The sequence below is a fragment of the Saccopteryx leptura genome, chromosome 11 (genome assembly GCF_036850995.1).
Source record: "Saccopteryx leptura isolate mSacLep1 chromosome 11, mSacLep1_pri_phased_curated, whole genome shotgun sequence".
Lineage (NCBI taxonomy): Eukaryota > Metazoa > Chordata > Mammalia > Chiroptera > Emballonuridae > Saccopteryx > Saccopteryx leptura.
The window spans coordinates 43,526,219-43,553,994 of record NC_089513.1 but is presented as its reverse complement, the minus strand read 5'-3'; the positions used below and the strand labels follow the sequence as shown (position 1 = coordinate 43,553,994).

Genomic DNA, 27,776 nt, shown 5'->3' with positions numbered 1-27,776 from the left:
CCAGCATCAGAAGCAGTATCACTACTATTATTATTCCCATTTTACTGGAGCAGAGAGAAGTTAAATCACCTGCCCACGGTCACTGCCCAAGAGCTGGGAAGTAGCAGAGTCAGAACATGGACCCCAACTGTTTCTTACCTCAAATTGACTACCATTCCTCTACCTCCCAGTATACCCAGCCCTTGAGGGAAAGTGAAATATGTACAGCTTTTCACAAAGCTTGCTTTGTAGAACTTCATGGGAAACCAGGAGGTGTTGCCTGAGCAGAGAGGAAGCTCAGGGCCATCCTGCAGGCAGGGGAGGCTCCTGGCTGGAGAGCTCTGGATGGCAACAGAAGATTGTGGTTTGCTGACGGTTTTTGAAAGTTATTTGGGGTTAATGCAGGGGTCTCAAACTCAACTCAGCATGTGGGCCGCAGAGCAAGATCACAGCCGTTCGGTGGGCCGCACTAGGTCTACAAAAGGCAACTGTTACGCAACACTTTTCTCACTGCAGTTGAAAACAAAAAAAAATCAGTACAACAAGCACAATCGTACATGCAGTTTACTCAGTGTCACAAAACGACCAGAAACTGTAGTTCGCATCACAGCTGCTGTTAACTAAGCTAATATCTAGCTAGGATGCTAGAGAAATGAAAAATACAAGTAGGCCCCTAGGCTTACTTAATTTTATCCAAAATATTTTGAACTTCGTGGATTAGTCTGCGGGCGGCACAAAATTGTTTGGCGGGCCGCGAGTTTGAGACCCCTGGATTAATGTGAAACAAAATCACTGCAAATGTTGTACAGTTTATTACTAAAGTTTTCATGTTTCAGGAAAAGCCAGCAGAGCTGTTCCATAGTGCATATTAAATTCTCTTCTTACCGTACCCTCCCAAACTTCATTTTGGCCTTGTGCAATGTCTTTATTAAAAGGGCATTGTTTCGTGATGTATCAGACAAGTCAAACCCACCTTGCTATTACTTCCCCCAGTTAAGAACAACGATAACATCAGACCCAACCTGGTACAGAAGCCACAAACGCTGGGTGTGAACAGCACCATTACAGTTTGGCTCAAAAACGCCTGGGACAGTAAAATTTACACCTTCAGAAAAAGCAAATTGTTCACCTGGAATGTGAAGTGAATTTTTTTTTCCTTCCTAACTGAGCCAGGAAACTATTCAAAGTATGGGTTTTTGTGTTCTCCTCACTGAACAAGGAAACTATGTAAAGTATGTGTGTAACCCTGCTTATCGCTTCCCGCTTGGCCGTGCTCTCACCCGGCAGTGTACACGAGCCCAGGTGTGTCTGTGCTGAGTTCTCCGGAATGAAATCCTCACACATACCCGCTGGCACCGGCTCCGTAGGAGTAGCTTAAGTTGTGGGTGTCCTCTCTTTAACTTAGCGTTGTTAAGTTAGGTATGGTATAGGTGTTGTATTGAATACCTTACCCATATACTTAAGAGACATTGCATAAAGGGCCTTTTGGGTCATGTAGGTGTTTCAAGCCTCCCCTCAAAAGTCTTTTTTTTTTTTTTTTTTTTTTTGTATTTTTCTGAAGCTGGAAACGGGGAAAGACAGTCAGACAGACTCCTGCATGCGCCTGATCGGGATCCACCCGGCACGCCCACCAGGGGCGAGGCTCTGCCCACCAGGGGGCGATGCTCTGCCCCTCCGGGGCGTCGCTCTGTCGCGACCAGAGCCACTCTAGCACCTGGGGCAGAGGCCAAGGAGCCATCCCCAGCGCCTGGGCCATCTTTGCTCCAGTGGAGCCTTGGCTGCAGGAGGGGAAGAGAGAGACAGAGAGGAAGGAGGAGGGGGAGGTGGAGAAGCAAATGGGCGCCTCTCCTGTGTGCCCTGGCCGGGAATCGAACCTGGATCCCCCGCACGCCAGGCTGACGCTGTACCGCTGAGCCAACCGGCCAGGGCCTAAAAGTCTTTTTGTTAAACAATCTGAATACTAGAAAATTTTCTGAGACCAGCAAAAATCATTTATTTATTAGTAGTACCAATACTCCGAGTTTAATTTCGCCTGTTGATTCTAACTTTGTAAAGAAAAGGAGAGAGAGGGAAAGAAACTCACATAGGTAAGCATTTATGATGTGTTGGGTCCCGCTGTGAATGTGCATCATTTAATCCTTGTTTTAAACTACAAGGTGGGTAATGTTATCTCCACCTAAGCATGAGGAAACGGAGACCCATCAGGGCCAGGCTTGTAGTGCAGGGCTGGGCTTGAAATGCAGAGCTGTCTGGTTCTAAGCCTGTCTCTCCGCTCTGCCCCCACTGCGACTGTTCTCTACGAATCCAAATCACAGTTTTAGAGAAGGGCGTTGTACAGCAGTCAACTCTGCCTCTCATTCTGGAGAACTGTCTTCCAGCTCTATTCCTTCCATAGGCCTGGTTCCAACATTAACTTTGCAACCTTGAAATAACCCAGCATGAAAGATCCACAGAAGAACGTGTAACAAGGGTTTCTGTTCAGAGTTCCTGGTTCTAACCTGGAACCTCTGGCAGGTTCCAGATGAAGCGAAGAAAATTAGATGGCAAGAAAGTGAGGTCTTTACCCAGTCAGCGGGAATTGGGTAGAAACTGTGGAGGACGTAGGAAATGTGCTGGTAAACTCCTTTGGGAGGTCAGACTTGGGAGCAGTTTTCTCTGCTTAAAGGTGAAGAGAGATTTGGTAGCGTTTCAGGGAGGAAATAGCATTTCAACAGCCTTGGCCTTGAAGGATGGGGAAAAACTCATTCCAAGCAAAAAGGAAGCAGCGAACAAAGACACAGAGGCAGGAAAGTGAGTACATTGGTGGGAAACAGTGTATTAATAGTGCTGTGTATCAACAGCTTGCTCTTCAGAAACAGCACTGGGGCTCAGGTGTCTGCTACAAAACAGTGCGTTCTATAACCCAGTATACGACGGTTACTTACCCGTATTTCCCCATGTATTAGTTGCACTTTTTTCCGAAAAATTTGGGGTCTAAAAACGGCACGTTTTATACAGTGGTTGTAGAAGTGTGGCATTTCAAATGCCATAGACGGAATTAAGGACGAGGCAATATATGCAGACAGTGATTTGTCCTCAGACACAGATGAGGACGTGCTAATGGACAGGAGTTTTGACAGTGATGAGGAGTTGTATAAATTTTATGATGAATAAAACTTGAGTTCAGTTACTTTATGTAATACTTTTTTTTTTTCAAATTTTGGGCTCCAGAATTAAGGTGTGTCTTATACGTTGGAGAGTCTTATACTTGGGGAAATACGGTATTGTAGAGGCGCAATCTTGCAAACGATACAACACATCTGGAAATTCTGCTCTTTGAATGGTCTATCTCTGCGTAGATGTGGTCGTGTTAACTACTGTTGATTTTAAGATCCTGTTTCGTTTTGCTTCTGCAGAAGGAAACTCCACTTGCCAATGCTGCGTTCTGGGCAGCGAGGAGAGGAAACCTGGCCCTGCTCAGGCTCCTGTTGAACAGCGGCCGGGTGGACGTGGACTGCAGGGACAGTGTACGCATGGACTCGTTCGGTATACGCATGCCCAGAGCACGAGTGCACTTCCCGATACATCTCCCTGAACAGTGCTTATCCACTCATTCGTGTGGTTGCTTGCTTTGTCCTTTTCAAAAAGTCCAAACTGCTGCGGTGAACTTAACAATGTATTGGGGAAACATTTTAGACACATAAAACAGAAGGAGGCCACAATAGGGGAAGAGGCACTTCACCAGGAATCAGAACTGGCAGATGCCAAGAAGGAATGGGTGTTTACTCAGAGAATTCAAACCAGCTGCTTTCATGAAAAGGTGGAGATCGTTTAGAGCAGAAGGGGAAGAGAGATGAGAAACGGGAGCCTCCCCGAACCTGTCATCCTCTCCTTACCTTTGCAGACATCAATACACTGCCCAGGGCAGACGTCACTAAGGGGCCCTTCCTCCCCGGCTAGAGGTAATGATTTCTCTGTAATCAGGAGGACTTCTCCACATCTCTTGGGACAAGAAGAACCTCAGATGAGGAAGAGAGAGCAGAGATGTTTTGATTTTAGGATTTTTTTTTTTTTGTATTTTTCTGAAACTGGAAACGGGGAGAGACAGTCAGACAGACTCCCGCATGCGCCCGACCGGGATCCACCCAGCACGCCCACCACGGGCGATGCTCTGCCCACCAGGGGGTGATGCTCTGCCCCTCCGGGGTGTCGCTCTGCCGCGACCAGAGCCACTCTAGTGCCTGGGGCAGAGGCCAAGGAGCCATCCCCAGCGCCCGGGCCATCTTTGCTCCAATGGAGCCTTGACTGTGGGAGGGGAAGAGAGAGACAGAGAGGAAGGAGAGGGGGGTGGAGAAGCAGATGGGCGCTTCTCCTGTGTGCCCTGGCCGGGAATTGAACCCGGGTCCCCCGCACGCCAGGCCGACGCTCTACCACTGAGCCAACCAGCCAGGGCCTATTTTAAGATTTAAATAAAAATGTTTGTCAAAGGAGCCTTATTTTCCTGAAAGCAGGATGTGCCATTTCCAGCTTTTATTGCATAAATTTGGTTATTGAGGTCAGCCCCCAGCCTGAGGGGGACACCAGCATGTGCTCCAGTGCATCCGCTGGAGGCATTGGGGCAGGGCACCTTGGGTTTGCTCCTCCAGATACAGTCACGCCCTTCGGCGTCCCTGAGCGCCAGCCATCTGAACTGTGTGGCCTGGCCCAGCGGACTTGCCTCCCTCTGGCTTCCGGTTGGGTTTAGCCAGTGGGAGCATTTACAGGAGTCAGAGGGTAGAAGGACAGGGCATCTTGGGTTTGCTCCTCCAGATACATTCACGCCCTTACTGGGTTGGGAACCCAGTGCCCCCTGCCCTTACTGCACTGTCTGGCAGCAGCGTCCTGGAAGCCACTGCCTCCTGTTGTGCCTTCAGGCCTGGGCTGGAGGGGGTGGAAAGCCCGCTGTTACTAGCTTCCAGTGCTAAACCATTCGTTATTACTGTTTTTCAACCGCCAGTCTGCTGACCGGTACAATTCTGCAGAAATTTCATGCTAGCCTGTGAAAGAGTTCACTACCCTGAAGTTGTATGAAGATTATAGACCCAGAGATCTTAGCTGAATTCACTTATGCTCAGAGTGATTTCTGCCTTAGCGATCCCTGAAATAATTCTCCTGTTTTCATCGGTCCCCAAGTGTAAAAAGATTGAAACCACTGCTCTACAGTGTCCCCACACCCTAGGCACAGCTTCATAAATAGTCTCTTTGTTAAACTTTCTTCCAGTTATCCCAGTTTGAATGTACCGTCTGTTCATTGCCAGGACCCAAACTAATATAGGGTCTTGGGCATCTGTATACTGGCCATCCCAAACTTACTTGGGTCTTACTGGGCAAAACTGGGGTAGGGACGCTGGTTTTCATTGTGCCCTCATCCGCTGACCATGTTGATGACCACTTTCCCCCTTTTTCTTCAAGCCACCCCTTTTCAGACACCACTTTGACTTTTTTATTAAATGAGAGGCGAAGAGGTAGAGCGACAGACTCCCACATGCGCACCTACTGGATCCACTCCACCAGCCCCTACCAGACGATGCTGTGCCCACCTGGGGCCGTTGATCTATTGCTCGGCAACCGGCAACCGGGCTATTTTAGCTCCGGAGGCCAACTTGCTTTAGTGAGCCAGGCTGCGGGAGGGGTGAAGAAAGAGAAAGGGGGAGTGGTGGAGAAGCAGATGGTCACTTCTCCTGTGTGCCCTGACTGGGAATCGAACCCAGGACTTCCCCACACCAGGCTGATGCTCTGCCACTGAGCCACGGCCTGACTTTGTCCTGACTTTCAGCTTCCCAGGCTCACCTCAGTGCCACACACATCTTCCTCCCTCCCCAACAGCACCCACACTCAACCTCTCAGTGCCCCTTCCCCATCAGAGGTCATCTCCCTTCCCTTCAGAGCTCACATTCTCTCTGGGTGTCTGCTGGGTGACCCCGTAGCTATTTTGGTCAAAAATTGCTTTTATAAATAGATACTAATATGTTTTTAGGTTGCTCCTTGTTTAAAACAAAAAGTCATTTTATCAGGAGCTTTCAGGAGAGATGATTTCTTAACTCAAAGGAGCAAATGATGGTAGTTTCAGATGCCCTCTTATTTTGAAAGGGCTTCTAAGACTGGTGGCGATGGAGGGGCAGGGAAGTGTTTGGGAGCAGTGCAAGCCTTTGTTCTTTCCAAGTTTCACTGGGTGGGTTCCTGCCTCTCCCACATGCCACCTGAACATGGAGCCCGAGTCCCAGGACAGTTTCTTCTTTTGGTGAATGAGCTCTAAGCTAGGACACTGGCCAAGCCTCAGGATCACCTTATATGCTTGTGATAGCTGACAGAATGCAAGCAGAGGCCCCACGCCTTGCTGGCAACTGCTCCTAACCTCAAGCATGACCATGTTCAAACTTCTCCAATAAATAGCTTTGTAAAGAACAAATACACATTATCTCTAGGCCACCCACAATAGGCAATACTTTGATTTACTAACACTCATTCATCTTCAGTTTCTATATTAATGCTGTCTTTAATGATGTTTACATTCTTTGCTTTGTTCATCTCTCTTGACACTTACACCACAAAGATGTGCAAGTTTTTTTTAGTCTTTTTAGACGTATGAATGTATGTATTTCTCCATCCTGTTGGTTGTGGCCTTTACTACGTTTATATCTTCTATTCAAAATCAGGTCATTTTAAAAGAGACATTTCAACATCAAGTAATGAAATGAACTAACCCTAATTGTTAGAGAATTAATAGCAGTCCAGCTAATAGGTTTTGAATATAAAAGAAATATTTTTGTGTAGCTTAAGTCATCAACAGGTAACACTTCTTCATTCTCTTCTTTCTTTATTTCAACCTCTGACTCTTCCTCAACTGACCATCATGTAGAATTGAAATACAATCTATAAAGAAGCATTTCTTACTTCTTTCATTCATCTTTCCTTACTTTAGTACAGATGAGTTGAACATTTTCTTTAAATATCCAAATTAAGTCTGTGTGCTTCCTCTGTCTGGCTCATGATTGATTTTTATTTTGAGACTAGTATGATCCATGATTAAAAAAATTTTTTTTCTCACCTTATGTAAAGAATATAGTTGTAGCTTGTCTGTTTAGACTGGCTTTAAATCAAAGTTTCCTCTATCCACAATCTAAACAAAACTTGCTCACATTCAAGAGGAAGTTAGTAACACCAAGCTTGCCACTCCAATCTTGGAAAATGTGGAGAAAGAAGTTCATCTTAAAAATGGATAATGTTGCCTACACGAAGTTCCTACCTTGAGATGCCAAATACAGTCACAGAGGGTATAGAAAGTATTATACAGCACTTCTATGAAATCATTAGCTTTTCTTGACTCCACAGAGAAAACAAGACTTCCAAAAGTAGTGTTGATATTCACAAAAGTCAACAAAAGCCAGATGATAATCTAACATTTACTGAACTGTTATGATACTATTGTAATATCTAACATGTACTGAATTAATATCTAACATCACTATGCTAAGCCTATTGCCTGAGTTATCTGTTTTTCCCATTTAATTTAATCAGGCAGATCCTTTCATTATTTTCCATTTTACAGATGAGGAGAAAGAGCCTTTGAAATGGTAGCTTACCCACCCAAGCTTATACTGTCAGTGACCACTGAGCTCTACTGCCTTCCTACAAAATCCCACAGATACAAATTATATGATGCTCCTAAGAGCCACTTATGCCCCTAACCTAGAGAGCCTTCCTCATCTGCAGAACCATCTGTCTCTTGTCATCCATTCCTGGAAGGCAGGTTGCTGAGTCTATAGAAATGGTGGTTCAGATTACAGTTTCAAGTTTTTGAAAACAACTATTAATTAAACTACAAAAGTGCATTTGAATTGGAGGGATCCAGGTCAGATGGTACACCTCATGTCGTTGAATCTGAAAGCTGGAGGAGACCTTGGTGATCACCCTGTCCAACCCCTCATATTAAAGATGAAGTAGCCCTGGCCGGTTGGCTCAGCGGTAGAGCGTCGGCCTGGCGTGCAGGGGACCTGGGTTCGATTCCCGGCCAGGGCACATAGGAGAAGCGCCCATTTGCTTCTCTACTCCCACCCCCTCCTTCCTCTCTGTCTCTCTCTTCCCCTCCCGCAGCCGAGGCTCCATTGGAGCAAAGATGGCCCGGGCACTGGGGATGGCTCCTTGGCCTCTGCCCCAGGTGCTAGAGTGGCTCTGGTCACGGCAGAGCGACGCCCCGGAGGGGCAGAGCATCGCCCCCTGGTGGGCAGAGCGTTGCCCCTGGTGGGCGTGCCAGGTGGATCCCGGTTGGGCGCATGCGGGAGTCTGTCTGACTATCTCTCCCCGTTTCCAGCTTCAGAAAAGTACAAAAAAAAAAAAGAAAAGAAAAGAAAAGAAAAAAGAAAAAAAAAGATGAAGTAAATGAGCCCCAGGTATTGTCAGCAACTTGGACATATTTCATCACAGTTCCTTTCTACCCAAATCAGTTTGTGGATAAAGACTTCCAAACCCAGAAAACCAACTGGTACCATTTAACACCCCCCCCTTTTTTTTAATTAATATCAGTATTTTGGCTCAGGAATCATTTACCATGAATCAAAATTAAACCGTTACATCATTGCTGCTTTAGAATGCAGTAATGTGTCTCACTTGGACGGCATTTCTGAAGGTAATGGAAGAAGTAAATTTTTAAATTGAAAATTGCAGCCTCAGCAATTGTCACTTTGCTTTTTCTGCATCTAGTCTGTATTATAAGATTATTCATAAGACACTTCTGTCACTGCAAGAAATTTTGTGCTTGGATGTGCCCTGAGTGAAGCTGACATCTCTGCAGCCTGTGTAGGACTCTCTCTGACCCATGATGGCCTAACTGTCCATCCGTCTCCTCCCTCCAGTATGGCACCACGCTCCTCATGGTCGCCTCCTATGCCGGTCACATAGACTGTGTGAAGGAACTCGTTCTCCAAGGAGCAGACATCAATCTCCAGAGAGAGGTAGGTCAAGTTTTGTACTTGAATAAGAATGACAGCTGACAGAGCCTTGACATTTTCACAGTAGTGAATTGTTAAGGAGGGCAAATGTAATCATTGCTTTTTTAAAAAATTCATTTTGGTGGGGGGGGGGAGAGACAGAGAGAGAAAAAGAGAGAGAAGGGAGAGGAGCAGGAAGCATCCACTCCCACATGTGCCTTGACCAGGCAAGCCAGAGGTTTCAAACCAGTGACCATGGGGCTCCAGGTCAACGCTTTATCCACTGCACCACCATAGGTTAGGCAAAAGTAATCATTGCTTTTCTCCTGCCGGACACCAACGCCCAGACTGCAGACCTTGTGCCTAAAATAAGGCCCACAGACTGATCATTGGTGGTACTTCAGTTGAACATATCTTCTCAGGCGTGTGTTGCCGTCTAAGTAACCAGACCTCTAAGCACATTCCTTAAGCACCAAACATTTTGACCCAAGCTGAAGTCAGTTCTTCCTTCTTCCCTTGGAATGAGCTGCTATGGAATTCATAGGATTTTCATAGAGATCATTATATTTTTAGAAGGTTTGTGTCACCAACCTGTTCTTAATGAGGCTCACTTGTAGGCTATCTCAACCATCCCCACCAAACCATGTTTTCAGAGGACTCCTCTGCCTAACTATGTAGTAAACAAGCTATCCCTCCCAAATCCATGTAGCGAGCATTGGACTAACACGTGAGCCTGTTCCCTCACTTCTTTCAAGGGCAATCTTGGGAGTCTAATTTGGCCAGAGGATCCATTCTTGGTCCCATGTAAAGGAGCAATGGGAAGCTAGGACATTTCAACATACTTTCAGGTCTGAGGAGGGTTTGTGTATTTTCAAAACAACATAGGGCCCGAGAAATTAACCTTAATGGAGACACATGCGCAGTCAGTCCACACTGACTCGGACCTGAGATGGGCATTTGGGGGTAAGCTCCAAACCAGACTGGATCCACTCCTGCTCCAAGGCCTGCCCTACAGTTCTTTCAGAAAAGAAGATTCATTGATCAGACTTTCATCCAGCAATCCATCTTGTCTGCCAGACTGGACTGCCACCTTGTGTGGAGCCTATTAAGATGCCCCATGTGAAAGGGCTAGATCAAGGGTCCCCAAACTACGGCCCGCAGGCCACATGCGGCCCCCTGAGGCCATTTATCTGGCCCCCGCCGCACTTCCGGAAGGGGCACCTCTTTCATTGGTGGTCAGTGAGAGGAGCATAGTTCCCATTGAAATACTGGTCAGTTGGTTGATTTAAATTTACTTGTTCTTTATTTTAAATATTGTATTTGTTCCCGTTTTGTTTTTTTACTTTAAAATAAGATATGTGCAGTGTGCATAGGGATTTGTTCATAGTTTTTTTTTTATAGTCTGGCCCTCCAATGGTCTGAGGGACAGTGAACTGGCCCCCTGTGTAAAAAGTTTGGGGACCCCTGGGCTAGATATTCCAGGGGTGTCTAGGAGTGTTACCTCCCCTCTGGCTGTTGCCTTGGCCATGAACCACAGGAGAGGGACACTTAACAGGTAGACTCTGAAGTCTGGTTCTCTGTCACCCTGGATCAGCAAGACTGGGAGGAGCTGTGCAGACTACAGCAAATCCAATCGCTCTCCTCACAGATGGATTCTTCTCAGCAATTTCCATAACACGGGGTTATTGTTTTAGGTCCTTCACTTCAGCAGCTAATTTTCTTCTTGAAAGAAAATGTTTTGGCCCATTTGGAATTATAGTTTAAAATTACCCTAATCTTTTTATTTTCCATCTCTCCAGTCTTTGTTTGTATTAACTTTAAAGAAGAGACAGATTTTCTCTAATAAAAACAATATGATCCAGCTCTGCTTACTCAAAAATTTATCCTTAAAGGCAAGTTCAACATGCCCCAAATATCTTTAGAACACCTGAGAAAGCTGGGAGGAGAAGAGAAACATTTGTTTGATTTCCAGCCAATATATGTTTTTTTACTTGTCTGTTTGGTTCCAATTGCTCAGCTAAAGTTCTTGGAGGTAAACTATTATACATTGAACCCAGTGGCCCTTGAAGACTTACCAAAGTGTACCACATCTGGAGGTAACCTGTGTGGCTCAGATGATGATGCTATGTAATCTCCTGGTGGTCCCCTCAGGCCAGGGAAGTATGGGACAATGGGCCCCGACCTCACCCCACAGGTTTTGGAATCTGAAAGGGAGTGAGGGTGTGCTTAGCAGCGATGTGGAACTTATTCATATAGCAGACTTCGACCTTGGTGCATTTGTAATCCATTTCACAATATCAGAATATTTGTTTCCCAAAAAAGTGCCTGCCACTGTCTTCTTCATTTGGCCATCTAGACACCCAGAGCTTGCTAGAAAGGCAAACAAGAAACTAATGGCCCTGGAAAGCCATTGCTCTAGAGCAGTGGTCCCCAGCCCCCGGGCCATGGACCGGTAGTGGTCCGTGGGCCATTTGGTACCGGTCCACAGAGAAAGAATAAATAACTTACATTATTTCCATTTTATTTATATTTAAGTCTGAACAATGTTTTATTTTTTTTAAATGACCAGATTCCCTGTTACATCTGTCTAAGACTCCCTCTTGACGCCTGTCTTGGTCACATGATACATTTATCCGTCCCACCGTAAAGGCTGGTCCGTGAAAATATTTTCTGACATTAAACCGGTCCGTGGCCCAAAACAGGTTGGGGACCAATGCTCTAGAGAACCAGCAATATTGGCTGGGTGACACTCTCAGACATAGAAGTTTCCCATGTGGTTGTTATGAAGCCCTGTTTTCAGGACTAAAGCCCATTCGTTTAAGACCTTTCTTCACATTACAGACTGAAGTCTAGCTCCTGTTGTCTACAGGTTGCTATTTTCATGTGCACGATAATTAATAGTATATATGTCCCAAAATTGGCTCCAACTGCTGTAAATATGATGTTTTAAATTAATCTATCAAAGAAAGCTTATTGAGACACCCTTTTTCTTAATGAAGAAATAACACCTAGAAACAATCTTTGGTAGTCTGTAAAATTAATGTCTTTTAAGATGAGAGTTTTGCTATTCTAGCTTAGTGTCTACATCCGGGCTTTATAAAAGCTTAAGTTTCTGGAACCCAGCATCCATCCTCCACTGTAAGAAAGACAATATTTCACTTTCCCACTTTGAGTACATACTTTCCACTTGTTTCTGTGAGAACCAAAGAGAAACTCACTTCTGCCTTACAGGCAGGAAGGCTCTGTGAATGGTCATGTCACCTGTGCCTTCCTTCCTGCGGCAGAGTTTGGTTGGGTGCAAGCCTGAGACAGAGGGTTATGTCTGGGAAGATGTTAGCACATGCCTACCACAGTGGCGGGCCTCACTGGTCCCGTCGCCCACATACACGCACACACCCTTAGGAACAAGACTCAGAGTGATGAGTAACCAATAGGACATGCTCTCCCTGGCTTGGCACACCGAGACGAGAACCCACCACCTGATACTCCCAGTTGGTTTTCACTGTGTCTGGGAAAGTGTAGCCTTAGCATCTTTATGTGAAAAATATATATTGCCCACATCAGTGGGCAATATATATTTTGCTCAGATTATACAATGATTTGGATACCAATCTTTAGGTGGGTTTTTAAAAATGCCTGTGGAGAAAGGATGCTCTAAATTGTGTATCAGAATATCATTGATAAGTTTAAAGTTGCAGTCATACTATTTCTTGTTAATGGGTCCTATCAGGGGAAGTATTTTGAGCCCATTTGCGGAAATTTCTTAGGTTCTTTCTTGCACAGATAGCTTTCTATTGTGGGGCAATCAATGTTGTCACCAGGCCACTATGAGACTCCTTCCCCATAGGAATGATTGCCGGCATTCCCCAAGAGCCACACCAAGCGTAGTAGTCTCCCAGGGCCGCTGTAACAAATCACCTCAAACCGAGTGGCTTAAAACAACAGAAATGTATACTCTCTTTGTTCTGAACACAAGAAAACTCAAAGTGTTCACAGGGCCATGTGCCCTCTGGGGGCTCCAGAGGAGAGTTTATTCTGAATTTTTCCATTGATTTGAGAGAGGGAGAGGTAGGGTGGGAGAGAGAGAGAACAACATCAACTTGTCGTTCCACTTAGTTGCTCCATTTAGCTGTGCACTCATGGGTTGCTTCCCATATGTGCCCTGCCCAGGGATGGCCCCACGACCTCAGCGCGCCGGGATGACGCTCTATCCACTGAGTCACCCGGTCAGGGCTGAGGAGAGTTTCTCCTTTAAAAAATAAAATTGATTGATTGATTTAAGAGAGAGATGAGAAAGAAAGGACAGAGAGGGTGAGAAACATTAATTTGTTGTTCCACCTATTCATGCACTCACTGGTTGTTTCTTATATGTGCCCTGACTGGGAATCAAACCCACAACCTTGGTGTATCGGGATGATGCTTGAACCAACTGAGCTACCCGGCCAGGGTGGAGAGTTTATTCTTTACCCCTACCAGCATCTGGAAACTGTTGGCATTTATGGCTTGTGGCTCCATCACTCCAATCTTTGCCTCTATGGTCACATTGCCTGTGTCTCTTTTCTGTGTCAAATATCTCTCTGCCTAACTCTTATATGGAACATTTGTCATTGGATTTAGGCCCCGCCCAGATAAGCTCCACTTCTCAAAATCCTTAACTTAATCACGTCTTGTGCCATATAAGAAATATTCACAAGTTCCAGGAATTAGGATGAAAATATTCATCTTTTGGAAGCCCACTATTCATTTCACAACACCAAGAATAAAGTTTTCTTTTCATCTTGTCACTTCTCTGATCAAAGAGAATCATCAGTTCCAACATGGCCTCTTCCTAGGCTAGAAGTATTTATTATATGCAAAGCTACTGTTTTGTTTGTTTGCAAATGTATAAATCAAATGCATTGTCTTTTATTTTTTATTTTTTTTATTTTTTATTTTTTGTATTTTTCTGAAGCTGGAAACGGGGAGAGACAGTCAGACAGACTCCCGCATGCGCCCGACTGGGATCCACCCGGCACGCCCACCAGGGGCAACGCTCTGCCCACCAGGGGGCGATGCTCTGCCCCTCCGGGGCGTCACTCTGCCGCGACCAGAGCCACTCTAGTGCCTGGGGCAGAGGCCAAGGAGCCATCCCCAGCACCCGGGCCATCTTTGCTCCAATGGAGCCTTGGCTGCAGGAGGGGAAGAGAGAGACAGAGAGGAAGGAGGGGGGGGGTGGAGAAGCAAATGGGCGCTTCTCCTGTGTGCCCTGGCCGGGAATCGAACCCGGGTCCCCGCACGCCAGGCCGACGCTCTACTGCTGAGCCAACCGGCCAGGGCCCAAATGCATTGTCTTTTAAAGCCAGCCTCTCTTTCTCCCAGTCAGGTACGACTGCCCTGTTCTTCGCTGCCCAGCAAGGCCATAATGACGTCGTGAGATATCTCTTTGGATTTGGAGCATCCACTGAATTTAGGACCAAAGTAAGAGAACTTTCTTGATTATATACCCTAGTGATGAATTTCAGCAATCATGAGTGTTCCTTTCTCTTCATCCATAATACGAATCTGTGCTTCCTTTATTTACAAGATTTTCCAGCCTAGGAAGGTGGGTTTCACAAGGTTCCTTGCAATGGTTCAAGGGCTGTCCTAGGGATTCAGTTCAAAACACAACATTTTTTTACTCTGGGTTCACAATTGGAGAATTTTATGAGGAATTATTTAGATTTTTTTTTTTTTTGCACTTGTAGCTTTCTAATCGGGGTCACTAAATTTTGTTATTAGGTTGGACACAGTAGCAGGTGCTTTTTTCTGCTTCAAGGTTAGTCCCAGCCTGATGATAGGAAGTATTAAGCTGATCCTGGTGAATCTCAGAGTCTAAGGAGGGTGACTGTCAAGTGTTTTAACCTCTGAGACATCCTCAGTGAAATATATAATGTATGATTACAGTTTCTATAGTTGGGCCAGAGAAGAGATTGATTCTTCATATTGGACATGTGGCTAAGAAAACAGATTGCAGAATGATCAACTCTGTGTTCACAATATGATTTTAAGTGACGGTGTTTTGGAGTAGGAGAATTTGAACTGCCATAACTTTTTTGTCATTGCCGACTTATTTCTGGCATAATTATAACAAAAATATTCCTGAAAATTTGCCCCAGTTGGAAACTTTTAGGTTTTCTTAATCATTTTATTTGACATTTCAATATCAAGGGAGTTTCTATTGGGTTTTTTTTTCCTATTAAAATGACAACTATTGCCTTGGCCAGATAGTTCAGTTGGCAGAGCACTGTCCTAAAGTGCAGAGGTTGCTGGTTCGATCCCGTCAGGGCACATGCAGGAGCAGATCAATGCTCCTGTCTCTCTCTCTCTCTCTTTCTCTCTCCCCTCTCACTAAAATCAATAAATAAAACATTTTTAAAATGGCAACTATTACATATTTCTGAATATCAGGTTTCCGTCTTTTCTGAAACCTGTTGGACTGCATACATGCCTCCGAACATGTCGTATAATATACAAAATATATGTGTGTATATATTTTATTTTCCATTATAAAAATGATACAACTAAAAACAGAAAGTAAAGTTCTACAAACCTAAATCCCAACTTTTTGAACTATGTCGTAATGACCGCGCGTGGCTACGTGGCTGCTCAGTCTCCCCGGTGAGCAGGTCAGTGCCGGCTGACAACCTTCGTACAGGGGCCAGTCTGGGTGGTCCCCAGAAGCCCATGGAGTGTGGGCCTCTGCTGAGCCGTTCCATGTTTCCATTAGGTCACCTGTAGGTGGCCAGGAGCTTTCCACGGAAAGAAGAGTGTCCGGAGGCGTTGAGTTTTAATATGATCCTGTCATCAAAGCTGACTTTGTGTCAACATCTTGTTCTCACTGTTATTAAATCTATATCCCCCAAAATATAATCTTAGAAGTAAAAGTTATCAGGTATTCTATGACAATCATCATATTTAATCTACTGTCTGAATCCTTTAGGCAAAGAGCTGAGAAAACTGACACAACAAAACGGGAACATGGGTTCTCATGCCACCTCAGCCTTTCCGTCTCTCTTCTCCATCCCTCACCCTTCAAAACTCAGCCCCCTCACCCCACAGCCCGTCCCCTACTGCAGCCTTCTCAACCACGTACCTCCCAGTGAACGTGGGTGCTCTTACAGCAGTGTTTTTCCAAGTGAGGCCTGCCTGTCACCTGCTCACCACAGTCACCTGGCAAGGCTGTGGGCTGCACCCCAGACCTACTGAATTTGCGGATGGAGCTCTGAGGGGTTGGCATTTTGAATAAACACTCTATGCCCAAATTTAAAAGCCACACTATCTCATATTTATTACTTACATTTTTAAAACCAGATGACATGTTCTTGCATTATTTATAATTAGTTCCAATATCCACATACCAATTCACAGAGCCAAACAACAACAGTCCTAGATGGGAATAAAAGATAATGCATTAGCTTCAGCACCTGAGAAAAACCAGCAAGGGTTTCAGCTGACCACAGGCTCCATGAGTCGGTAGTATGATGTGCTTGACATAAAAACTAATTCCAATTTCGGCTGCAGAAATAAAAGTAGAGTAGATGGAATGAAGGAATGTGCCACTCCGTGTCAGACCACCTCCACTTTGCAGTGCTCTGCTTAGTTCAAGGGCCCACATTTAAAAGTGACCTGGACAGATTGGCACATGTTCAAAGGAAAATACTAAAGTAGGATGGTGAGAGGCGCGTGAAACATGCTGTAATTATCCAGCCTTTAATGGATGCAGATCCTGTTTCCTGAAGGCAATGGCCCCAGAGGGTACCCCTATAAACGCACCTTCATCTCAGAGGCCTACGCCTGGATGAAACCACGGGGAGAAGCTAATGTTTGTCAAGAGGGTCTTGGCCAGAAGCCACGGAGACTGTTCTGTTCATTCCAGGACAGAACTGACTGGTCCAGACTTTCTGTTCTTTGTTTCCTTTATTGAGAGGCAAACAGATGAGTCTGCATTTCACGTGGGACATTTTTGTTTGTTTGGTTTTTAATTACAGTTGACCTACAATATTATATTAGGTTCAGGTGCTAAACACAGTGATCAGACATTCATATAACTTACAGAGTGATCACTTTCATAAGTCTGGTAGACATGGGAAATTTCTAAATGAATCCTTATAACGTAGTCCACTGTAATAGATCTCAAACGAGTCACCCCAATGTACGACATCATGAAGTCCTTAAGATGAATTATAAAGTTATAAAAAAGAAAGTAAAAGGGACCAAAGAAGTCAGGTGAGTTTGTTAGTATCTATGGAAAATTCTTTTCCAAAGTTTTCGCTATATGAGGAACGCCTGTTTGGTAAGACGTGTGCCTGTTTCTGAAATGTTTATCCCTTGCACGCCCACAGGAGGGCGGCACCGCCCTGCTGGCCGCCAGTCAGTACGGGCACATGCAGGTGGTGGACACCCTGCTGAAGCACGGAGCCAACATCCACGACCAGCTCTATGTGAGTGTGTTTCCAGGGAACCCTGCTCGTTCCCTCATCACGCATAGCACTGCGGTCTAACTGTGGAGGCCAGAAGTGTCAGTTTCCTAAGCATTTTAATGAACGATAGGGTATTAATCTGAGACGTCAGGGGCAAAAATCTAGTTAACCAGATGCCCTTTTTCTATGTAGGAACCACGTACTATCATTTATCCATCTTTGTTCTGCCCTTTTAAATCTCTTGCATATGATATATTTCATGTACCTGTGCAATTAGGATCTTCAAAAATCAGGTGATACATACTCATTCATAACATGACAAGCCCGGCATATGGACTTGCTGAAAACCAAAATAAATGCTGTTGTGAATTTTTTGGGGGGAAGAGCACAAGAAAGGAGAAATCCGGTTATTTGGCAGAGATGTGAGATCGTGTGGATGAGGACCTGTGGAAAGCTTGCACACCATTGAGCTTTGAAAGGCACCCGCTGCTGGTGTGGGTCTGTTTGCTGCTAATTGGCAATTAGCACGTTACCCGGGCACTCTTTTAATTGATTGTCATTATAATTACATAGGACTTACGGTGAATGTGATTCCAGTTTTGTAGGAAAAAATAAAACTGGGGGAGATAAGTGACTCGGGTATCATAGTGAGAAGTGGAAGAATGCCTGTTTTCAATGATCTAGGCACCGGATTTGAGCCCATCCTACCTCTAGACATTTAGCCCTTATGCCTGGGGCACTATCTACCTTCATAGACATGTAATGAGACGTGTAGGTGTGAGCTTTTCTATCTGAACACCCTTTCCAGTGTTAACACAGTTCACTGACAAATCACAGACCTCTTTGAAGTCCGTGGCAACCAGCCTTGCCCTTTGTCCTTCAAAATCTGTAACACTCTGAGCCTCAGCATTCTCAGTTGAATGACTGAACTACTTGGTAGTGGTCTAAAGGAGTCATTCTCAACTCCTGGCTGCCTATTAGAATCACCACGAGAGCTTTAATAAAGTACCACTGTTCACGCCCACCCCAGACCAACTAAGCCAGAGTCTCTGAGGGCACAGCTAGAGCAACAAGTGGTTCTCACATGTGCCTAAGTCTAAGAAACAGCAGTCCACAGCTATTTCTTTGGCAGAATATAGGTGCAGTATATCTGAGAGTGCGTGTGAGCCCAAGTCTTATGACTTAAATTTTAAGTCTTAAAAAAACAAAAGTCTTTGGAAAAAGAGAATAAGTTGTGACAGCATTAACAGCAGTCCAAATTGATGGTGGATATAGAATTTGTTACTGTTATATAATATTTTTCCATACAGTTCATCAGGGAGGCACATAATCTTAGAAATGTAAGGCCAGGAGAAGTAGCCAAGATGGCGGAGTGCTGAGTGAGATGCCAGTTTGTGTAGAGTTTGTATCTGGGATAAGGAAGGAGATGGGGAACTGAGGAGAATAAGGCTGGTGAGCTAGAAACCTTTGATTCTAGGAAACTCAGATAAGTCAGTGGCTTTGTGAGCACTGAATGTGAGTGGGCTTTGGAGCCCAGTGTGTGTTTTTACTTGCCTGCCGGGTGCAAGCTAGGATTAAAGATGACAGCCCATCAGTTTTTGGCTCCATTGTTTCTTTACCGATTGTCCGAATCCAATGCGAACCTGCATGGGCCAGGCTGCTGTGATGGTAGCCCTGGCCTTGGCTTCTGGCTTTACAGCAGAGTATTGAGTGAGATGCCAGTTTGTGTAGAGTTTGACGCTGGAGAATGAAGGAGATGGGGAACAGAGGTGAATAAGTCTGGTGAGCTAGAAACCTGTTGGGCAGATAAAATGTATTATGCTCACTTTGTTAATGATAACACGTGAGGCCATCGCCCAGGTGATATTAATGTGTATTGAGAATCCTTGTAGCCTGGGGCTTGGTTTTGGGATTAAGCCTTTCCCACCCTTTTTGATGTGGGGTGGTACAATCCAATCATGCCTCAGAGAAGTGACTTTGTATTAGAGACTTCCCTATTTTGTATATTGGATTAGAGATTGTGAAGCTACAATATAAAATGGGGACGGAGCGGGAGTTTGCGCTCTTGGTTCCTGAGATTATCATTAGAGGAGAGAGCAGAGCAGAGAGCAGAAGGAGGCCACGTGGAGTAGGCCAAGAAAAGCAGCCAAGATGGCAGAGTGCTGAGTGAGATGCCAGTTTGTGTAGAGTTTGTATCTAGGATAAGGAAGGAGATGGGGAACTGGGGAGAATAAGGCTGGTGAGCTAGAAACCTTTGATTCTAGGAAACTCGGATAAGTCAGTGGCTTTGTGAGCACTGAATGTGAGTGGGTTTTGGAGCCCAGTGTGTATTTTTTACTTGCCTGCCGGGTGCAAGCTAGAATTAAAGACTATGGCCCACCAGTTTGTGGCTCCGTTGTTTCTTTACCGACTGTCCGAATCCAATGCGAACCTGCATGGGCCAGAAGGCTGCTTTGATAGTGGCCATGGCTTCTGGCTTTACAAAACCTTTGATTCTAGGAAACTCGGATAAGTCAGTAGCTTTGTGAGCACTGAATGTGAGTGGGTTTTGGAGCCCAGTGTGTGTTTTTACTTGCCTGCCAGGTGCAAGCTAGAATTAAAGATGACAGCCCATAAAAAAAAAAAAAAAAAAAAAAAAAAGAAATGTAGAGTTTGGGGAGAGCCAATTTCCACAGTAAGTTCATCTCTGTTAAAAGGTGACTCAAGGAATTTCACGCACCAGAACTTACATTTTCTGTGAAGACTTTTACCCTTACCCAAACAGTCCAATGTAAATGTTTCCAAGAATTTGTGAACACAACTGAAATATGGGAAATAGCTTTCATTGATCCCTGAAAACTTCTAGGAACAGAAGTTTGTAATGCACAATTTAAAAAATTCACTGCACAGATATCCGTTTTAGAAACTTCCTAAGAGTTATGAGCTGCTAAAGGCATGGGAGACTTTTCTGTGGCAACACAGTAAGGAGCAGCTGAAAATTTCATTCCATATCAAACACCTGCTTAAAAATCTGTCCAGGCTAATTAATTTTTTAATGATTGCCTTGAGGGGAGTCTGGCAACTCAGCGGCCTCCCACTGGAGATCCAGCGCCCTCCATGTGGTTGGATTTGCAGGGAAAGGTGCTTTGTATTTTAACTTGTGGTTGGTGTTCCTGATGGGAGGATGGTAATTAGCTGGGTTAACTAGGTGTTTTCCACTAGGATGTGCTCGGGTTTTCCACTGTGGTCTAAAAGTAATGAAGCTCACCGTGCCCTGTGTGTGTGGAGTGAGCAGCTGGGGAACAGGCACTGCCCTCAGCTGACCCCATGTATTGTTGAAATTACCCAATGACATGTCTTCAAGAAAAAAAGCAATGACCAGAAGATGTAGGCTCCCAGTGAAAAAGAAAACTAAATAAAATTGGAAACAAGCACTTGCTTTGGGCTTTTATGCAAGATTGCTTAGCTGTCTATATAGGTCTTAGGGCATCTGCTGGGCTGGCACGGAGCAGGTTCATGGACATTCTTACTCGGGCAGTTAGTCTGAAAGTGTCTTATATCAGGTCTACCGGAAAGTTCTGTCCATTTCTATCACAACAAGTTTCGACACGCAAGCACATATATTTATTTGGCGCATGTGTGCCTCTCTATTTTTATCACTTAATGTATACATACTGATGTAGCAAATTAACTAAAACAAAGTTGATTCACATTAGTCTTATGTGTGAAGCGATAGTGTACCCATGGCTACTGATAAAGTTCATTTATGCCACTGTATTTTATACAAATTTCAACAAAGAAGAAATGCTACAGAAGCATGTAGAAGTTTATTGAAAGTGTTTGGTGAAGGTACAGTTTCTGATAGGACATGCAGAAGATGGTTCGAAAAATTCGAAACAGGTGATTTCGACCTTTCTGATAAGCCACGTTCTGGGGGACCATCTTTGATCGATGACGATGTTGTTAAGACCATGTTGGAGCAAGATCCTTTTCTGACAACATCGGAGATCGCAGAAAGGCTTAATTCAGCTCAGCAAACCATTTCGGACCACATTCGGAAGATAGGATTGGTGTGGAAATATTCAAGATAGGTGCCACATGAATTAAGTTAGAAGAATTTGGATGATCGAGTCGTCATATGCCCATCTCTGCTTGCTCAGAACAAAATCGAGCCCTTCTTGAACTGGATGATAACTGGGGATGAAAAGTGGATTACCTACGAAAACATCGTAAGGAAAAGCCATATTGTGAACCCGGAAAACCTAGCCCTTCCACCTCTAAACCAAATTTGACTCTGAATAAGAGAATGTTGTGTATATGGAGGGATATTTGAGGACCAATACATTATGAGCTTTTAAAACCGAACAAAAAGCTCAGTTCGGAGAAGTATTGTCAGCAACTGGATAATTTAAAGACAGCAGTCCAAGAAAAGAGGCCGGCGATGTTCAAAAGGAAGAACATCATACTGCATCATGGTAATGCCAGGCCACATGCTGCTTTGGGGACTCGTCAAAAAATTGCAGAACTAGGCTGGAAAATTCTGTCGCATCCAACATATTCCCCGGACTTAGCACCCTCCGACTATCACTTGTTTTTGTCCTTACAAAATTTTTTGAAGGGCAAAAAATTCAAAAACGAAGAAGATATCAAACAAGCACTGGTTCGATTTTTTGCATCAAAAGATAAAACATTTTTCAAAAATGGGATATACAAATTGCCCTCACGCTGGCAAGAAATCATTAATAATAATGGCAATTATATTATTTAATAAAGTTTATTGATGGTAAGAAAAATTTGTATTTTGTTTTATTCCAAAAATGGACAGAACTTTCCGGTAGACCGGATCCTTTAAAGCTTGGGGAAACTGCATGTTGGGGAGACACGGATAAGGGGACAGGAACAAGAAAGGAGCAGGAAAGATCTAATTAAAAGGACATTTTTTATTTCTGAATGTTTTTTATTAATTAAATTGTTGTTTTTTAACTAAGACTTTGCTTTTAAGTGACAGAAGGGTTGAAATGGAAAATTGTATTAAATATTTGTATTTTAAAATCTAATTAAAAAGTGGATAGACACAGGACATGCAACACAAGCAGAAAGCAGCCAATGAGAAGTCTGTGCAGACAAGAGAAAAATGGCGACTGGCTATTTGGAAACCTAGATGCTCCTACCAACGATACTGGATGTATCATAAGTTCTGGCATCAGGGTTTTGTGAACAGTCATTATACATGTTATAACTTATCCTTATAAAACTGTCTATTTTCAACTTGACCTTTCAGCTTCAGCCTGACATAGTGTGATATTTTAGAATCATTCTTCAAAGAATAAACCAGGAACTATGCATGTGAGAAAAAAGGGTGTTGAAAATGTATTGAATGTATATATTTTAAAAGGTAATTTCTTTTAAAATAAATGTGAAGACAATAGCAAAGATCTGGAAACAGCCCAAGTGTCCGTCAGTGGACGAGTGGATTAAAAAGCAGTGGTACATATATACAATGGAATACTATGGGGCCATGAAAAAGAAGGAAATATTACCTTTTGGGACAACACGGATGACCTGGAAACTATTATGTTGAGTGAAATAAGCCAGGCAGAAAAAGAAAAATATCGTATGACCTCACTCATTTGAGGAATCCAGTGAACAATGTGATATGGGGGAGGGGGATGCATTCAGGCAGCACTAGAATCTATGTAAACATAAATTAAAATTAATAATAAATAAATAAAATGTGAAGGATGCTTTTTTTTTTTTTCCTTTTACACTTTCAATTTGCCATCTCTCAGGATGGAGCCACAGCACTCTTCCTGGCTGCCCAAGGCGGTTACCTGGATGTTACTCGATTATTGCTGTCTTCGGGGGCCAAGGTCAACCAGCCACGGCAGGTATGTTCTGTTCGTGCGCGGAGCAGTGCGCAGCGGGCCAGCTCTCAGCGCTGAGCGTCTCTAATCTTTCTGCTTCTGTGATACAAGTTAATCTTTGATGAGGGTCTCGCCTGTTCTTTGCTTTCGGCTCACCTGAAATCAGGCTGACGTCACCATTACTATTTTTAAAACTTGGGTGTTTGGTGTTTAAAGTCAAGTACACAATCTGCCCCCTCCTGTTCAAATAAATTATGGCAGCACTGAGCTAATGAGGGTAGGCTAGCCTGGGACATAGGTCAATAGAGGCGCGTGGGTAGCCTTGCCCCTGCCCAGTCCCTCCGCTGATAGGCTGTCTTAACCCTCTCCCCACTTCTTTTACGGATCCAAAAAGGAGCCCATCGCAGTCATTAGTAAGTTCCGCGCCTTCATCTCTCACAATTAAAATGCTATTGAAATTTCAGTTACCAGGCCCTGGCCGGTTGGCTCAGTGGTAGAGCGTCGGCCTGGCGTGCAGAAGTCCCGGGTTCGATTCCCGGCCAGGGCACACAGGAGAAGCGCCCATCTACTTCTCCACCCCTCCCCCTCTCCTTCCTCTCTGTCTCTCTATTCCCCTCCCGCAGCAAGGCTCCACTGGAGCAAAGATGGCCCGGGCGCTGGGGATGGCTCCTTGGCCTCTGCCCCAGGCGCTAGAGTAGCTCTGGTTGCAACAGAGTGACGCCCCGGAGGGGCAGAGCATCGCCCCCTGGTGGGCGTGCCAGGTGGATCCCGGTCAGGCGCATGCGGGAGTCTGTCTGACTATCTCTCCCCATTTCCAGCTTCAGAAAAGAAAAAAAAAAGAAATTTCAGTTACCAATAGCAGGCTAGCATCGAGTAAATCAATTAACTGATACTTAAAGGAACAGAACTGCAAGATAAAAGTCCTCACTTCGGAAAAGGTGAAGAATCACCCAAACGTAAGATGTTATAATTAGCTCTCTTCTATAGGAACTAGTTCTTCACTAATTAATTTGTTTTTAACAAAACATTTTAAGGTAACTTTAAAGGTAGTTTTCTATGGAAAAATCAAGCTTACCAGTAAATGACACTCAGGTGGATTCCCACTGTCATGTGACCTGCTCTGACAATGCCTGTCAGTTCACATAATGAATAGCTATGGGAATTTTAAGGTTGGTCCAAGCAAGTTCTTGACCACAGACTTCTTCAGTCTTAAGAAGTCCCAGTACACAAGGAATCTAAGAAAAGAAAGAGCCTTTGCACAAAGTAGGTTTGCAGTCAGGAACCCCGAGTTTTGATCCAGCTTTGCCAATTACTAGCTGTGTGGTTTTGAACAAGTGAATCAACTTCTCTGGACCTATCTTCCTTCATCTGAAAGTTAGCAGGCTGGGCAGGGTGATCTGGAGGATCTCTTCAAACTCCCAAATTTTTGATAATTGTTTTATTCAATGTTCAATCAGTATTTCTTGAAAACTTAATATGTGCCAGACACTGCTATGAATGTAAGATTATATTTTTAGAATTTTAAAGATATTTTTAGTTTAGATGGCCTCAGGAACGTTTCTGGGAAAGGAAACTTAGAAAAAATTGCACGTCCATTCCTGCCAGAACTGACATTTGGGAATTGGAGTTTAATATTTTCTTGTTGATTATTCTTATTTTGAGATTGCTGATTGATTCTGAATCAGAGGCCTCATTTTACTCACTAAAAAGAATTGGTTATATTTAAATTGCATAAGTTTGATTTGGAGGTCATTATTGAGGTTATCACTGTGAATTATGAATGAGATGATTAAATCTCTCTCTCTCTCTCTCTCTCTGCATGCTTCTAAAATAATTTCTGACATTTTGACAAATCTATTTGTAAAATAAATTGTATTATCATATGCCAAAAGTACTGTTTGTAAAAAACCAAGTCAGTATAAGATTATATATTTCAAATGCTGTCCATATATATTTCAAATTGTGTCCATTTAAAGCTAAATTGAGTCATGTGATGATGCCATTGAAACTCAGGAGTTATGAATGAACCATTATTGCCATGGTAGCCACAACACACCACAGTGTTTTCCATTCCTCAGAGGTGAGGGTAACCTGGTCAAAGTGGATGACCTAGTCTAGGAGTGAGAGGGCTCCACCCTGGGGTCAAGGAGCAAGTGAGATGCCCTTCCAAAGACTGTTCCTCATGTGATTGTTTGGAATTGTGAGAGTCCAGCCCTGAGAAGATCGTTACTCAGGAACAGGGTGTTTTATAATATAAGAATTGCTTTGGGGAGGGCATGGAATTTTTCCTTTCCGTGGAGTGTACGGACCCCACTTTACCCTCTGTACCCTACAGGCCTCCACTGCACCTGTGAAGCCATAACCTTTTTACTACCTGTCGTGAGCTAATAAATAAAAGGTTATCTAGCTTGGCTAGACTAGTCCAACTTCCATCAGCTCCCAGAGGGTAAACTCTGCATATTTAATTCCATTCTGAGAAAACAGGTAGTGTCATAAAGATGACAAAAATGATATTAGTCCTGGCTGACTTTGTCACAAGTAATAAGGAGTTAAAGAAAGGTTTTCACCCATCAGTCTTCTTTTTATTACCTGGCATGCAAAATAAGTCTAAATCCTTTCCCACTTTGTAGGCAAATAGCAAATAACAGCTATCATAACCCTATAAATCTTATCTTTTTCAAGCTAAATGTTCTATTTTTTTAAGTGCTATAGAGGTTATAACTTCTACTTCATGGTGATTTGTTCAATTTAATATACTTTCAAACTATATATTTTAGTCAAGAAGAATTCAGACTTATATAAATATTTTTATATAAATATTTTAAATGCTTTTTTTCTACTCCAGTTTTCTCCAAAACTCTACAAAAAAGGAGCTAAATCAACCTAATTTCCATCACTTTCATTATGAATTCATCTTCACAGTGAAGATTCTGTCCATTATAATAGAAGGAAAAAATAAAAGAGAAAACAGAACTTGAGGTATACAGAAGAGGAGAACCTCTCTTATTCATAAACTAGATAATCAACTGATCAATAATTTGATTTGACAGTAGTGCTCTAACTCCTATTCAACTTTCTAGGTTCAGAAACCAGATCTGGAGAAGCAGTCATCAGTAATGAAATACACAGGTGTCCTCCAAATCCCATTTTCCCAGTTGTTCCTACTGCTGACCAGCTATCTCATTGGGGGACTGGGAGAATCGAACCAAATAAAGCACGTGGAAGCACTTCATGAGCAAAAATACAGATTAGGTGCTTACTGTTTCTTATGATCAATAATATTCAGATTTGGTTACCATTTTCTAAGCATCTATTAGCCAGTACTTGTGCTCAACACCTTTCTATGTTTTCTCATTCACAGGTATCTCTGTGAGGTTAATATTTTTGTCGACAGGGACACTGAGACATAGAGTAATTTGCCTAATGTCTCAATCAGGAAATGCTGACATCTTTTTCCACTTACCATGACTATTGAAATTAAGGTGATAATTGAGCAGCAGCATTACTGTTATGATATTAATAGTTATTCCCAATATAGCACATCTCAGCACCTTTCTACATATAAGTGTCATTAGAATTTTATTAGCCTGACCAGGCAGTGGCACAATGGATAGAGCATCAGACTGGTACACAGAGGACCCAGGTTCAAAACCCCGAGGTCTTCAGCTTGAGTGTGGGCTGATCCGGTTTGAGTGTGGAGTTGCTGGCTTGAGCATGGGATCATAGACATGATCCTGTGGTCACTAGCTTGAGCCTAAAGGTCACTGGCTTGAGCCCAGGGTCACTGGCATGAGCAAGGGGTTACTTGCTTTGCTGTAGTCCCCTGTTCCCCTGTCAAGGCACATATGAAAAAGCAATTAATGAATAACTAAGGTGCCGCAACAAAGAATTGATGCTTCTCATCTCTCTCCCTTCCCATCTGTTTGTCTCTCTCTGTCACACACACACACACACAAAAAAGGACTAAAAAAACAAACCCTTATAAAGCATCCAGCCACTCATAGCCCTTTCTTGGCTGCCCTCTGCTGGCGATATCAACAAAGAACAGTGAATCCGGAGCAGATAAGGAGGGAGAAGTGCACCAGCACCTGAACCCTGGAAAACCCTCTGGGGAGGCCAGATACCCTCTGCTGCCTCCCAGGGTCCCACCCACACCCCTCAGGCCAAGCCAGCTGGACTTCCCACCCTGCCTGAACCCACCACTCTTGTCCAAGTCACTGTGACTGTGAATGTTCTTTCCTCTTTGTTGAATTCCTTTCCCCCCACCTCTCCCCTCTTGGCAAAATCCTAGTCCATGTTCAAGACACAGTTTAGGTACCAACACCCCATCTGTGAAGCTGACCCTGTGTATGGCCAGTAGTCATGGCCATCACCGCTGTCACAGCCATTCAGGTACAGGTTCCCATTAGATACAGACAGACATAAGAAACAGTGGAGCCAAAAAGTGGTGGGCCATTCCTTTATTCAAGTCTTGCACCAGCCGATGAGCAAACACACAGGGAAAAAACACTTCCCTTTGACTTGGGACTCCCAAAGCCACTGACACATTCTCCGGTTCCACAACCAGGAGA

General features: G+C 43.9%; 1 protein-coding gene across 1 annotated transcript in view; it reads left to right on the top strand.

The window, feature by feature from the left end:
* The window catches only part of ANKRD29 (ankyrin repeat domain 29), a 54,365-nt gene that overhangs the window by 13,649 nt on the left and 12,940 nt on the right, over positions 1 to 27,776 (top strand). The window contains exons 3-7 of the mRNA XM_066352613.1: positions 3,375 to 3,485; positions 8,850 to 8,948; positions 14,283 to 14,381; positions 17,285 to 17,383; positions 23,131 to 23,229. Coding sequence (XP_066208710.1) covers positions 3,375 to 3,485; positions 8,850 to 8,948; positions 14,283 to 14,381; positions 17,285 to 17,383; positions 23,131 to 23,229 — 507 coding nt within the window. The remainder of the gene's footprint in view (positions 1 to 3,374; positions 3,486 to 8,849; positions 8,949 to 14,282; positions 14,382 to 17,284; positions 17,384 to 23,130; positions 23,230 to 27,776) is intronic.